The 14,561-nt window shown below is 40.8% G+C and overlaps 1 protein-coding gene across 1 annotated transcript; it reads left to right on the top strand.

Moving 5' to 3' along the window:
* Positions 1 to 4,186: 4,186 nt before the first annotated feature.
* dmac2 (distal membrane arm assembly component 2) lies at positions 4,187 to 14,062 on the top strand. Its single transcript, XM_080844860.1, has 6 exons — positions 4,187 to 4,243; positions 5,422 to 5,609; positions 12,171 to 12,251; positions 12,340 to 12,479; positions 12,936 to 13,098; positions 13,256 to 14,062. The coding sequence occupies exons 1-6, from the start codon at positions 4,226 to 4,228 to the stop codon at positions 13,494 to 13,496; spliced, it is 831 nt and encodes a 276-aa protein (XP_080700986.1). The 5' UTR covers positions 4,187 to 4,225; the 3' UTR covers positions 13,497 to 14,062.
* The last annotated feature ends 499 nt before the right edge of the window (positions 14,063 to 14,561 follow it).

The following is a 14,561-nucleotide window of genomic DNA, read 5'->3' as shown; positions in this document are numbered from 1 at the left end:
TTATCCCTTACAGCACTCAGACTGACGACCTTGATTGAACACATACAAACACTTCCTCACATACCCACACACCCACACACCATATGGCCTCATATCAGTGTTACAATAGTGTCACACAGCCGTCTATATGACGATAAATGAATGATAATTTACCTATAATTTACAAATACCAATAATTGTATTTCTTTAGTAAGATATTCTTAGAGTGGTGTTGATCAAAACAAATCAGTTCAGTGTCCTGTCGTAATGTAGTGTGTAATGTATATGAATACTTTGATACATAAGAGAATCTCATTACATACTGACCCATCTCTTTAGATAACCACAGCACTAAAGAGCACATGTGGGATTCTTCTGTCGTTGCTATTCAAATTCATAGGGTCACATGTGCCTCAGAGGGGAGTGGAGATGCCATCAATCTTACAGCACAAGGGTTAACAGTCTCTCACACTCGCTTGGCACCTTTAAAAAATCCCTCCAACATGCACACACACACACACACACGCACATGCACACGCACGCACACACACACACACACACACACACGCACACAGACACACACACACACACACAGGCACACACACACACACACACACACACACACACACACACAAACAGACACACACACACACACAGACACACACACAAACACACACATACACACACACACACACACACACACACACACACACACACACACACACACACACACACACACACACACACACACACACACACACACCTGGCCTGGGATGACCCCGGGAAACAGGCACTTCATCTACTGCCCGATAAAAACATCACACCTCTAAATATGAGGGTGCCCTGGAGGCATGTTTGCCTTTCAGCCCACCCCCTCATCTCCCTCTTGGGCTCTCCTCTCTTCCTGACTAGTGTGAGAAAAACAGGCAGGACATTGAATCTGTTTCAGCACATGTGATGACAATGTACTCACACAAATAAGTACCTCTTAAAATAACTGCTAAACTCTTTGACATTTCTTTCTGTACAGAGGGGCTGCTGGAGAAAGGATAGGGAGATCTTTGGAGGCTGATACGGATGGTAAATTGATGTGCTTCTTCAGAGAGGTATTAATATGTGATGGATGTGACACACAATCACAAGAATGTGAATGTAAAACAGAGCATATCTACCTGAAGAAGTCGAAATCAACCGGTTCCAATTTGTCTTGTGTTTTCTCCCTCCCATAAATGTGAATACATCTGTTTCTATGCACCTGTTTACTGCATGTCACAGACTGGGGACAGGATAAAAGTAAATGCATGCATATTCATAGGCAGCCATGAATAAATAAACACACACAAACAAATATGCAGATGGAACACAAGGACACACGGAGGCTCAGGTTCTCAAATTCAAACTGTATTCAAATTGGATGAATTATTGATTGTGCCCATGCTAGTGAGACCGACCTTGACTAATAATTGCTGAGGGCAAAACCTATTATTGCTTAATTGAAGGTTTTATTAGCCTGGAGGAGGCTGATAACTACCCGAGGAACACGGCTTTCAGTCTGTGCCATTTGTGCAAATGGGGGATGAATCAATTACACTGGCAAGCTGAATAAAATGAAACACATCTTTGCAATTTAAATGCATACTCACATAACTGCACTGTCAGATTGCCCATGGCAAAAATTAATTTCATGCATCAATTTGCACATGAGCACACACACACAAAGTGTACAGATGTACACTACCGTTCAAAAGTTTGGGGTTACTTAGAAATGTCCTTATTTTTCAAAGAAAAGCACAGTTTTTTTCAAAGAAGACGACATAAAATTCATCGGAAATACACTCTATACATTGTTAATGTGGTAAATGACTATTCTAGGTGGAAATATCTGGTTTTTAATTAAATATCTGCATAGGTGTATAGAGGCCCATTTCCAGCAACTATCAATCCTGTGTTCTAATGGTACATTGTGTTTGCAAATCGCCTTAGAAGACTCATGGATGACTAGAAAACCCTTGAAAACCCTTGTGCAATTATGTTAGCACAGCTGAAAATTGTTTTGCTGGTGAGAGAAGCTATAAAACTGGCCTTCATTTGAGCTAGTTGAGTATCTGGAGCATCACATTTGTGGGTTTGGTTATACTCTCAAAATGGCTCGAAAAAGATAACTTTCATAATGAAACTCGCCAGTCTATTCTTGTTCTTAGAGATGAAGGCTATTCCATGCGAGAAAATGCTAAGAAACTGAACTTTTCCTACAACAGTGTGTACAACTCTCTTCAGAGAACAGCAGAAACGAGCTCTAACCAGAGTAGAAAGAGAAGTGGGAGGCCCCGGTGCACAACTCAGCAAGAAGACAAGTATATTAGAGTGTCTAGTTTAAGAAAAAGACACCTCACAGGTCCTTAACTGGCAGCTTTTTCAAAAGATGCCAGTGTCACCTTCTACAGTGAAGAGGCCACTTGGGATGCTGGCCTTATAGGCAGAGTGGCAAAGAAAAAGCTATATCTGAGACTGACCAATAAAAAGAAAAGATTAATATGGGCAAAAGAACACAGACATTGGACAGAGGAAGATTGGAAAAAAGTGTTTTGGACGAAGTTTGAGGTGTTTGGATCATACAGAAGAACAATTGTGAGACGCAGAACAGGTGAAAAGATCCTGGAGTGCCTGAAGCCATGGGTCAAGCATGGTGGAGGTAATGTGATGGTCTGGGGCTGCTTTGGTGCTGGTAAAGTGGGAGATTTGTAAAAGGTAAAAGGGATTTTAAATAGGGAAGGCTATCACTCCATTTTGCAACGCCATGCATGTGGACAGCGCTTGATTGGAGCCAATTTCCTCCTACAACAGGACAATGACCCAAAGCGCACCTCCAAATTATGCAAGAACTATATAGGGAAGAAGCAGGCAGCTCGTATGCTGTCTGTAATGGAGTGGCCCGCGCAGTCACCAGATCTCAACCCCATTGAGCTGTTTTGGGAGCAGCTTGGCCGTATGATACGCAAGAAGTGCCCATCAAGCCAATCCAACTTGTGGGAGGTGCTTCAGGAAGCGTGGGGTGAAATTCTACAGATTACCTCAACAAATAAACAGCTAGAATGCCAAATGTCTCCAATTCTGTAATTGCTGCAAATAGACCCTTTTTTGACGAAAGCAAAGTTTGAAGAACAAAATTAATATTTCAAATAAAAATCATTATTTCCAACCTTGTCAATTTCTTGACTATATTTTCTATTCATTTTGCAACTCATTTGATAAATACAAGTGTGAGATTTCATGGAAAACATGAAATTGTCCGGGAGACCTCAAACTTTTGAACGGTAGTGTATATTGTATTCACACTCACACCCCAGCCTTCTGACAAGATCCAAGTCTCATTCATGGTTGGTAGCTTATCCTTAGCATTTTCAACCTCCAAATCTTGTCACAATGGCAGTCTCTGTGTTTGACATTTGATATGAAGCAAACCATGTGTTAGCCAGCAGGGAACCAAACTTATTCTCTAACTGCTTTTGACACGGGAATGGTGAGAGGCTCAGCAAGGGAATAATGTTTGTTTTTCTTTCCTTGGTAAAAACGACTGTGAAGGCACATCTGTCACAGACTCTGCTTCACTTTCCTTTTCCTCTCACTTTCTGCAGAGAGAAGAAGCAGAGGAAGATAAGGACAGCAGAAATATGACAGAGATGGGAAACAGTATGGAGTGTAATAATGGAGAAGGCGAGAGAGAGAGAGAGAGAGAGAGAGAGAGAGAGAGAGAGAGAGAGAGAGAGAGAGAGAGAGAGAGACAGAGAGACAGAGAGGGAGAGAGATGTTTTTTATTTTATTTTATTTACAACGTTTCATAATCCTCTGTGAGACTTCAGATTTAGTTATAACGTTTATATAGGCTACTGAGTGTAAAGAGTAACCCAACAATGTGTGCGTCCAAAGACTAGCCTCGGCTACAGTTAGGATGGATGCTCAATGGATGGATGAACATTCCTGAGGCTGGTTGGATGGAAGGATTGGTTCTAGCGACACCTGCTGTTATTTTGTAATAGGCCTTTTCAAGAATTCAAAGTGAGTTTTTGTTTCTCAGTCGTGAAAGTTCTTCACATACTAACAGCCTATCCATAACGAAGTTTATTCGTTTGTTAAAATCCAAAGTTTTGTATCAAATGTCTATACAATAAATGTAAGTAGACTTACTACATTAACAATATGAAATGTTACATTTGTCCCTTAACGGAATCCGTAGTGTAACACAAATATGGCCGCCTCCTTGCTGGTAGGTCTGCCTTTACTTGAATGTTAAATGCACGAAAATAAATGCTGTGGATATTTTGTCAATGGTGGACATTGTCACATAGAACAATATTTACATTATGTTAGTGTGGTTTGACTGGCTTCTGGGTTGATCTAAATTACTTGGACGTTAACTGGCGTTAGTTTATTAACATCAGGAAACATAAGTAGCTTGGTGCGTAACTGGCTTCTTCCCCCCGTCAGATTGTTCTTCTCACCAATCAAGTCTTGTCTTTTGTGCTTTTCTGTTATCGACAAAGTAAAACGCGTGACAAATGTACTAGCAAACCTTGTGCTAAATTATTCTCTCGCTCTATTTGACGCGGCAGACGAGCCCACTGTACACTGTAAGTATTAGCATCACTTTTGGAATAGAGTTAAAATCCGCCTTTCAAAACCTATTGTATTGGATGCCTTACCCACTCAGGCTAAAGCTGTCAGCCGAGGTGACGGTGAACAATAGACTGTAGACTAAATGTGAATAGGTGTCAGATTTGTATAGCAAGTTAAACGAGTCAGATTGAGAGGTAGAGATATTAATCGTTTTGAAGCGTATTCTTGGAACTGTAGGTTATGACATTTTAGGCAAATTAGTGCCAGAGCAAGCCACATGGGGAGATAGGAATTGTTTAGGCCTGGATATCATTTGTATGCGTTTAATTGTGCTTTGTTCAAACATACTGTCTCGTTCAAAATGTCACTGTGTGTGGAGTAGGTTTTATATACAATGTAAAATATGTTTGCTATAAGTGTAAATATACCGTTCCTCTGAGGGTATAAGGCGAGTCCAGTGCACAATAACTTTTTTAGGACTTAAAACATGTGGTTTAGCACTTGGACATCTCTTTACATGGGCGTTGTCTTTATTTTCTTCACTTGGTACAAAGACAAAGTTACATATTACTGCCAAGCAATGGCTTTGTCCCACTCTGAATAAAATTACAAAATACAGGGTTTTAAATGTGTGTTTTATCTTTAACTTGTTGTTAACAACATCCTCCAATTCATTGGAGGCACATGCCCATTTGATGGAAGGACAAACACATCTATTCAACCCACTGGCCTCCCAGGCTTTTAACTGTGCCGGTTTTGTGTCTTTAATGAAGGTCCCTCCCTCCTAGCTTTTCTCTCCATTTATTCTGATGATATTACACTTTACAGGTGACATGGCGGTCCTGTCCCAGAACGTCATGGTCAGTTGCCAGGAGATACCTGAGTGCCACCCCTGCGTCCCCACCGTCCGCAGTCACCCGGTTCCTCCTGCGGCTCAGGCAGCAATTCTACGATGTGGAGCAGCTCATGACCTGGGGCGCCACCTTCAGGAATAGAGCTGTCCGGCGGAAGAATCTGTGAGTGTCTGAAACAATAGGCCCATATACATGTGTCAATGTGATCCGATCAGTTTTATCGTATCGTATTCGCGTACGTGTGAACATTTTTAAGGGAATCGGCTCTTGTCGTTACGTGTCTACATGTGCAAAATGTGATCCGGTTACCTTGCCTCGGGCATGTGCAAAGACGACGGAGATGTGCTCCCACCTGGTTTGTTTACTAACAACATCAACGTGGATCCGCATCGTGCACAGGCAGTGTAGTGGCTTAAAGTTCCCTTCTTTCTATCAGCATATAGTTCTTAATATTTTCTTTGTATAACCACTCTCAGACGGAAAGAAAACAAGTCTACGCGTGGATGTGTTTCAACAACGGTAGAAAACTGTGTTTGCTCCGTCTTTTACTGAACTCATAATTATATGACAGTGGTATTAGTACAGTTGAGACATGGGTACAGTTGATACACCCGAAATAGCTTGCATGCGCAGCAATCCTGAGACGTGATTTTTAGTTTGCACATGAATACTAACGTCTTCTTAGATCCCAGGAAATTTGAGCACATAACCCATCTCCCTTACGGAGATATTGGCGAAAGTTTTTTACCTACTTCATTGCAAACGTCTAGTTTTGCAAACGTGTCTAGTTTTTGTGCAGTAGTGAATAGAGTCTCAGTCTACTACACCATACATATCTGTATTTACTAGCCAGCAGCAGACGTAAAGGAAAGGGAATTAACCCCGAGGTTAAAAACATGTAATCTACTTCGGCAGCGGAGCATTTTACTCCCCCGCAATCTCTCTACAAACTTCCATATAGACGCGGGATCAGCAGAGGAAAATCTACTTTCCTTTTGGGAGAAACAAGGCCAGTCGTTCCCACGACTACAGCACCTTGCAAAACGACATAGAAATAAACACTAGAAGCGCCCTTGAATACGGCCGCCTATGGAACGAATGCGTCAACAGAGCCGCCATCTTGGTACGGGTAAGCGCAGCTTTTAAATGAACTAACGTCAATAGAAGCCAAAGTGACACACGGAATTAAATCATCATAAAACAACACATTTAAGAGGCGATTTCTTTTGTCTAGGTTCGTTACAAGTGTCAGACATGTACCTATTAAAACGGGGTGGGTAAAATGTTTTTTTTTTTTTTATGTTTTTTTGTTTTGTTAACATAGCCTACATTTATGTTCATGGTTGCTACAGCCAAATGCGGCGCAAAAGTCCGGCATCTTCGCTGGTTTTGCTGGTTCCGACTATCAGAAAAGCGCGGCAGAACTGCCTTGGAACCCCGACACAAGATGGCGCCTGTATAGACGCATGATCAGAGGCAGAAGGGCGCTTCTAGTGTTTATTTCTATGGCCAAACAAATTCTATGCGTTCCAGCAACAAGTGCTGCGAGTGAGTGCTCCTTCAGTGCAGCAGGGGGCGTTATAGAAGCCAGGCGCTCTCGCCTGAATCCTGACACTGTAGATGCTATTTTATTCCTGCATAGTAATAAGACAAATTCTAAATAGAATAAAGGTTAGGCATATCAGCAGAGGTATATTTTGGTTACATTAGGATGGCTACGTTTATAGCTTGCGTTTTGGGCGCACCACAATGCCAAGAAGTTTGTCGCGACTGTAATGGCACATTTCATTGTGGGGGTGATTGATAGCTTAAGGCTTACGAGACACGGTGTTTTCCGCTGTTTCACTGAGTCCTCTCTGTCTCTATCACACACACACACGCACACTAACGGAAGCAAAAAAGGTTTAAATTAAGTGACGATCCCTCAAATGTCGCGTCTCCTTGCAGCGCCGCAAACATGCAAGCTATGAGTCAGCTGTCAGTAGCCTATTGGAAGAAGCCTTTACGTCTCGTAGATGAAACTGCCTGGGTTATTTTGTTTCGTTAGGCTATTAGTTATATTTTATAACAGCCAGTCATTGTAGCCTACCACTCGTGGAATAAGGAAATTCAAAGAGATGATGGAGTGATTTGACTCAGAAGTGGCATTGGCAGCGCGAGATGTTCAGAACAAGTTAAACTTCTAGCTCAGTAACATCAACAGCTAAGAAAGAAAGTAAGAAAAATAGTCGGAAAACTTTGATTTGCAAGGGAAGCAGGCAAGTGTTGGGGTTGTTTATAGTATATAGTAGTATATAGCCTACAATGTGGTGAAATTTCGGAATTAATCAGGGTACCCGCGAGGTCTTAAAAACTTGAAAAAGTCTTAAATTTAGTATTGATAATTTAAGGCCTTGAAAAGGTATTATATTTTGTGAACCGGTCTTAAATTTCGTCAACAGGTCTTAAATTTCGTTCATCAAGTCCACATTTGTTTATTGTTCGTTGTGACAACGAATCTTAGTACACCCAAACGTCGCATCCAAAATACCAGGCAACCTGTATATGACTCTGAACTGGCTGAGATGCTGACACGATATAGGATAAAACTAGCTGCGCTAGCTAGCTAGACAGTTATCTAGGACGCTGCCCTGTCAGGGACAGGGTAATGCTAGTTAATAAGCATCTGCTATCACAGGCAACAGTGGAGCGGGGCTTTTGGGTGATTAAAGAAATTGAAACGTCTAACATTTAAGAACACACTGTTGTACAGGGATGCAAGAACAGTTTCAGCGACTCCCGTTTTTCTCACGGCAGTTTGGGTGACTTGATTATAATTTCATCAACACTAATTCTGGATTGACTCCACCAAACATCAAATCAGCAGCGATTATTTCCCAAACCCTCGAAAGCTGTTGCAATTGAGATTTTAACTTACTTTCTGTTTGAAGATAAGGTAGCATAGTGTTGAAGAATGGGTTAGTTGAAATTGGACAACTTTAAATTCATATATGATATTGAACAACATAAACCCCTATACAGATAAAATAAATGAACAAGGATAGCAAAACCGATTGAAAACGGCAGGAAGGCGTGCATGACAGGACGTCAGATCAGTGACACAGGCAGTTTTTTCCCCATTATATGTGAAGGCTGAGATATTCATAACACTTTATTCAGTCTTACTGGTGGTCCTTTTGTAATACCAACAGGTGCACTTCGTTGTTGCTATGTACTGTTCTCACTACGTGTTTAGCATTACATCGCATAACTATGTTTCTTGATAACAGCTGTTGCCATTTCCACGTTTGAATGATGTCAAAGTAAAAGTCCAATACTAAACGGTGTTTGTTTCCATAACAACAATACAAGTAATATACATTTAACAGCCTATTTTGCTACATTTTTGCTACATCTTTTATTTGGCATGTTGGTGAGGTTATTATTTTAGAGGACCATTTCTCAATGGTTTTGTTATTTAATGAATGTTTGTTTATTAATAACTTATTTTTAACAAATAACTCAATTATAATTACAAAGAGGGAAATTCGCAACTCTATCACAACTTCCACTTGCTTCCGCAATTTAATTGCAACAAACACCTCAAAAACACAGCAACTTTAATGGAAAAGCTCCCACTATAATAAGTTGGCTGAACTCATCATACTGGATGAACAGATTGCTGCCAAAAGCGCAGAGCTCCAAAGGCTGTAGGATCTGTTGTATTACAACCGCACACAGGTTCACCCACAGACGTATCCAGACACGCATGCACACACACACATGTACACAAACACACACTCACACGTCCACCCCTCATAGTTATTGTTTTAAATGGTTGTCTTATGATTACATTTTTTTTTTTTTTTTTTTTCATAAAATTATGCATATCAGGAAAGGTGCGATGTTGGTCTTAAATTTCATCTAAAGTGGTCTTGAAAAGGTCTTAAAAAGTCTTAAATTTGAGATGAAAAATCCTGGGGGTACCCTGATTAATAGGCTCGAGTCGGCGTTTCCTTAATATGCTTTCTTTCATTTTGCAAAAAACAGTAGGCTATATTACCATATTAAAATGGTGTACCAAATTGCGTTTTATTACAATGATAAACTAGAAAATGCATTTCCTGAAGGAAATACCAGTGCATGAAATGCAAAAGTTAAGAAAGGAAGAAGAATAGAAAGAAGAGTGAATGAAGGAAATAAAAAAGGAAAGAAGAGTGAAGAAAGGAGAGAATAGTGGAAGAAGGAAAGAGGAGTGAAAGAAGGAAAGAAGAAAAGAAAGAAGAGTGAAAGAAGGAAAGAAGAGTGGAAGAAGAAAAGAAAGAAGAGTGAAATAAGGAAAGAAGAGTGAAAGAAGGAAAGAAGAGTGGAAGAAGGAAAGAAGAAAAGAAGCAAGAGTGAAAGAAAAAAGGAAAGAAGAGTGAAAGAAGAAAGGAAAAAAGAGTGAAGAAAGGAAAGAAGAGTAAGGAAGAAAGGAAAGAAGAGTAAGGAAGAAAGAAAAGAAGAGTGAAAGAAGGAAAGAAGAAAGGAAAAAAGAGTGAAGAAAGGAAAGAAAAGTGGAAGAAGAAAAGAAGAGTGGGAGAAGGGAAAAAGGAAGGCAAGAAGAGTGGAAGAAGGAAAGAAGAGTGAACAAGAGTGGCTCTGGATAAAGAGAGAGTGAAAATATTGAAAAAAGGAGATAAAAATGGAGTGAAGAAGAGAGATTGAGTGTGAGAGAAAGTAGACTGAGAGGGATAGAGAGAAAGATGGAGAGAAAAAAAAGTAGAGAATGGAAGGTGTCTTAATGTTCCTAGTTACAGTTAAATTGAGAGGGACAGAGAAGAGGTTCCTTGGGTTTGGCACAGGTGTCCGTGAAGCACAGGTGCAAGCCAGTTTAAAGACCCTATTATGATGTCATAATGGCCCAATGTAAGTCAATGGGAAAATTTAGATTCGTTTTTATTTAATATCTTAAAAAGTGTAAAGTTTAGAAAAGTGAAAAATACATAGCATAAGTGTCCTTTACAAGACCTACGCGACAAAGTTTGAACGAAGTTTCTAAGTTAAGCGGTTCGAGCTGAATTAATCCCAGAAAAAGGTAAGAAGAATAAGAAGAAAATGCCTAGGAATAACAATACAGGGCATTTCATGCACTGTAAAAATTGTAGGCCTACTAACCTAAACCTATTGGATCAGTCTCCTTTCATGAACAGGCAAGAACTTTCTAACCTCTAACTTTCTAGCCTCCTGTCACCGCCTCCCCCATGGCACATCGGCCTTATTTGACACGCCCTTTTCTGAGCTGAACGATCGGTGTAAACCACCTCTCTCGAAAGGCTCAGACATCGGCGGAAAAACGACTGGATCACATCTAGGCGTGTGCTACATGAGGCAATTGTAACCGCATCACGAGTTTCTATCGGATCACACGCGATGTGATCGGATCACATTGACACATGTATAAGGGGCTATTGTGACACTGTACATAATCTGCCTGCCTATAATGTTCAGTACATGCATGATGTAATTACAGTGCATGAAATGCCCTGTATTGTTATTCCTAGGCTTCTTCTTCTTCTTCTTCTTCTTCTTCTTCTTCTTCTTCTTCTTCTTCTTCTTCTTCTTCTTCTTCTTCTTCTTCTTCTTCTTCTTCTTCTTCTTCTTCTTCTTCTTCTTCTTCTTCTTCTTCTTCTTCTTCTTCTTCTTCTTCTTCTTCTTCTTCTTCTGACACTTATGCTATGTATTTTTCACTTTTCTAAACTTTATACTTTTTAAGATATTAAATAAAAACGAATCGAAATTTTCCCATTGACTTACATTGGGCCATTATGACTTCATAATAGGGTCTTTAAACTGGCTTGCACCTGTGCTTCACTGACAGCTGCGCCAAATCAAAGGAACCTCTTCTCTGTCCCTCTCAATTTAACTGTAACTAGGAACATTAAGACACCTTCCATTCTCTACTTTTTTTCTCTCCATCTCTCCATCTTTCTCTCTATCCCTCTCAGTCTACTTTCTCTCACACTCAATCTCTCTTCTTCACTCCATTTTTATCTCCTTTTTACAATATTTTCACTCTCTTTTTCTCTTTCACTCTTCTTTCTTTCTTCCACTCATCTTTCCTTCTTCCACTCTCCTTTCCTTCTTTCACTTTTCTTTCCTTTCTTCACTCTCCTTTCTTTTTTCCTTCTTTCACTCTTCTTTCCTTTTCTTCTTTCCTTCTTCAACTATTATTTCCTTCTTTCACTCTTCTTTCCTTTCTTCACTCTTCTTTCTTTTCTTCTTCCACTCTTCTTTCCTTTCTTTACTCTTCTTTCTTTTCTTCTTTCCTTCTTTCACTCTTCTTTCCTTCATCCTCTCTTCTCCTTTCTTCACTCTTCTATCCTTTCTTCTTTCCTTCTTCCACTCTTCTTTCCTTTCTTCTTTCCTTCTTTCACTCTTCTTTCTTTTCTTCTTCCTTTCCTAACTTTTGCATTTCATGCACTGGTATTTCCTTCAGGAAATGCATTTTCTAGTTATATCTGTTATACCGTGCATGCAAAACAAGGTACATTTTCCCCTGTTGGAGGTGTGTCCATACATTCATCAGTTGAGACATTGGATTTCAAAAGAGATCCCTTGTTAGCACCCTATGAGAGGGGGTGTGTGTGTTTGTGCTGCTGCTGTGTGGTCCCAGTGCAGAGTTGATTTCTCCCTATTTTCTTTCTGTGTGAGTTGAGTAATAATTGATTTCTCATTCCTACATTTTCTTTGACTTCCCTGCAGCTTCTATGGCTTTGCACAGCAGAACTATGGTGACAACATTGCTGCAGCATACTACATCTTGAGCCTGAAGGGAAGTTTCAGGTACTTGGTTTCTCTTCATTATTAGTTGCATTGGTGGAAAAGGCAAGCATTGATTCTGTAACCTGAAGCACAACCTGTTTGGGTCCAGGTTTGCTGGACAGACAGAATGGTTCCAGCCCGATACCCGAGGGAAATTCAGCTTTGACTTCATGAACTTCCCCACCTCCATGATTGAAGAGGTTGACTTGAGTGGCACTCCTATCAACCGTGATGGACTAGACAACCTTGGTACTGCCATCTCTTCTCCTGTCCATTTACACTAAAGCACACCTTTTACCTAAGGCATCTATATAAATATACTGTATATAAATACTGTTCTTGTACATTCATCTTAACCACTATACAAAGATTGACAAATGGTTACATTGGTGTGTGATTTGTCAGATTTGAAGGTAGTTGTTTAAACCTGTGTGTAGGCTGGAGGTGTATCTGAGGCTGAGCAGTAACCAGCTGTAATGGCAATGCAACAATGCGTGAAATCAATTTTGCATAGTTCAATGTGTCTGCAGTTGCATGCTTGTATACTGTATACATTAGTCTCAGCCATAACCCTTCACATTTCTGATGACGCATTGTGTACTTGCCTGTGGCTACCTGAGACCTGCACCTTGATGGCCCGGAGTGAAAACGCATTCCTCTCTCCTCTCCTCTCCTCACCTCTCCTCTCCTCGCCTCCCTCGTCAGTGAGTCAGCTGCAGCTCCGGAGGCTCTCCCTGAGGGGCTGCCCAGAGGTGGACGGCTGGTTCCTGACACGCCTGCACATGTTCAGTGACAGCCTAGAGGAACTTGACATCTCCCACTGCCCCCGAATTACTGTAGGAGCCCTGTGTGCCCTGCAGCACCTCAGGTACTGTACAGGAGTGAGGCTGAAAGTACCTGTATATGCATGCAAGCACCTCAGGTACTGGAGTGGGGCTAAAAGCACCTGTGTATGCATGCAAGCACCTACAGTTATGCCATGCCTGTGAGACTGAGTCCAGTGTCATTCCACATCCGTCCCACAGGAAGCTGCATCGGCTGAACGTGTCCGGCCTCCCCAGTGTGCAGAACCCTGGACTGGTGCGCATCCTTATGGAGGAGATGCTGCCACACTGCATTGTGACTGGGGCTGAGTACAGCCAGGGCCTGAGCCTGGAGGACACAACACAAACAAACACCACACACAGCTCCACATACCCAGGGACCCAGCCAAAGGAAGAGGAGAGTGGGCCGACCAGCGCACAGAGACAGGGGCAGATGCAGTGACGGGAGTTGGCCATGGACACGTACACGTACACGTACACACAGAAACAATTATTTATATAAACACTATGAGCATTTCATACGCTCAGACGCAAAATCCCAGATAAACACATGTGATGATCATACATAAACATGCACATAGAGATCAACTGGGGGAAAACCATTGTGGAAGTACATACTAATAATTCATGTAGTTTTACCCTCACTTATAGACCCAATGCTGAATTATTGTGATTAATGTAGATACTTGTATTTTTTTTTAGTATGCAACTAAACATAGTACTCAAATTTTCAGTGTCCTCATTTAATTATTTAAATGTACATATATTGTACATTTAATTATTTAAATGTACATATATTGAAGTTAACACACTTCAAGATTGATACAAGTTAACCATTCATTTTGAGATCAAATGTACCCTGAACTGTACAATCATGCCATCTGTGATTATATCATGACCCCTTTGGCATATAGGAGCCCGGTCATTGTTATTATTGCTCCTGTACATTTATTCATACTGTACATTTAGTCTTTGGGCAGCAGTTTGCCATTTCCAATAAAGGTACTTCTGGATTGTATGTTGTTTCTATGTTCTTATCAGTATAGTGTGTGTGTTCGTGGGAGAGAGAGTGTGGGTGGGTGTGTAATTACACCTCTGAATTTGATTTGAAGAGATAATAAGAGTGACATCTCAAGATTTGCATTTGTGGAATCTAGTTTACAGAAAGGTGTTAATCCTGAAATCCTATTAACCGAGGTGATGTGCTAGTACTTTCAGTCAGGTGGCAAAGTGATAAGGAGTTGAGAAGACGGCGAAGAGCGTGTTGTAAGACAGACAGTGGTTCCTTTTGTATGTTGTAGCCTATGAATGTATAGGTATTTGATGTGTTTGCTTGCTTCACGCGTCACCCGTCACCGACTGAATCTGAATTAGCAACAGTACTGTTTTCTGGATGTAATGACAATTGTTACGGAAATGCTAAAGGTGTATTTTTGATGCAACAAACACTGTTGGTGTTTTTCGTACCACATTGGTGGTCTGAGTAGAAACAGTGCAGGCGATTTTC

Source organism: Sprattus sprattus (genome assembly GCF_963457725.1).
Source record: "Sprattus sprattus genome assembly, chromosome: 9".
NCBI classification, from domain to species: Eukaryota; Metazoa; Chordata; class Actinopteri; order Clupeiformes; family Clupeidae; genus Sprattus; species Sprattus sprattus.
The sequence above is the reverse complement of the archived record's forward strand: the minus strand, read 5'-3'. Positions and strand labels throughout refer to the sequence as shown.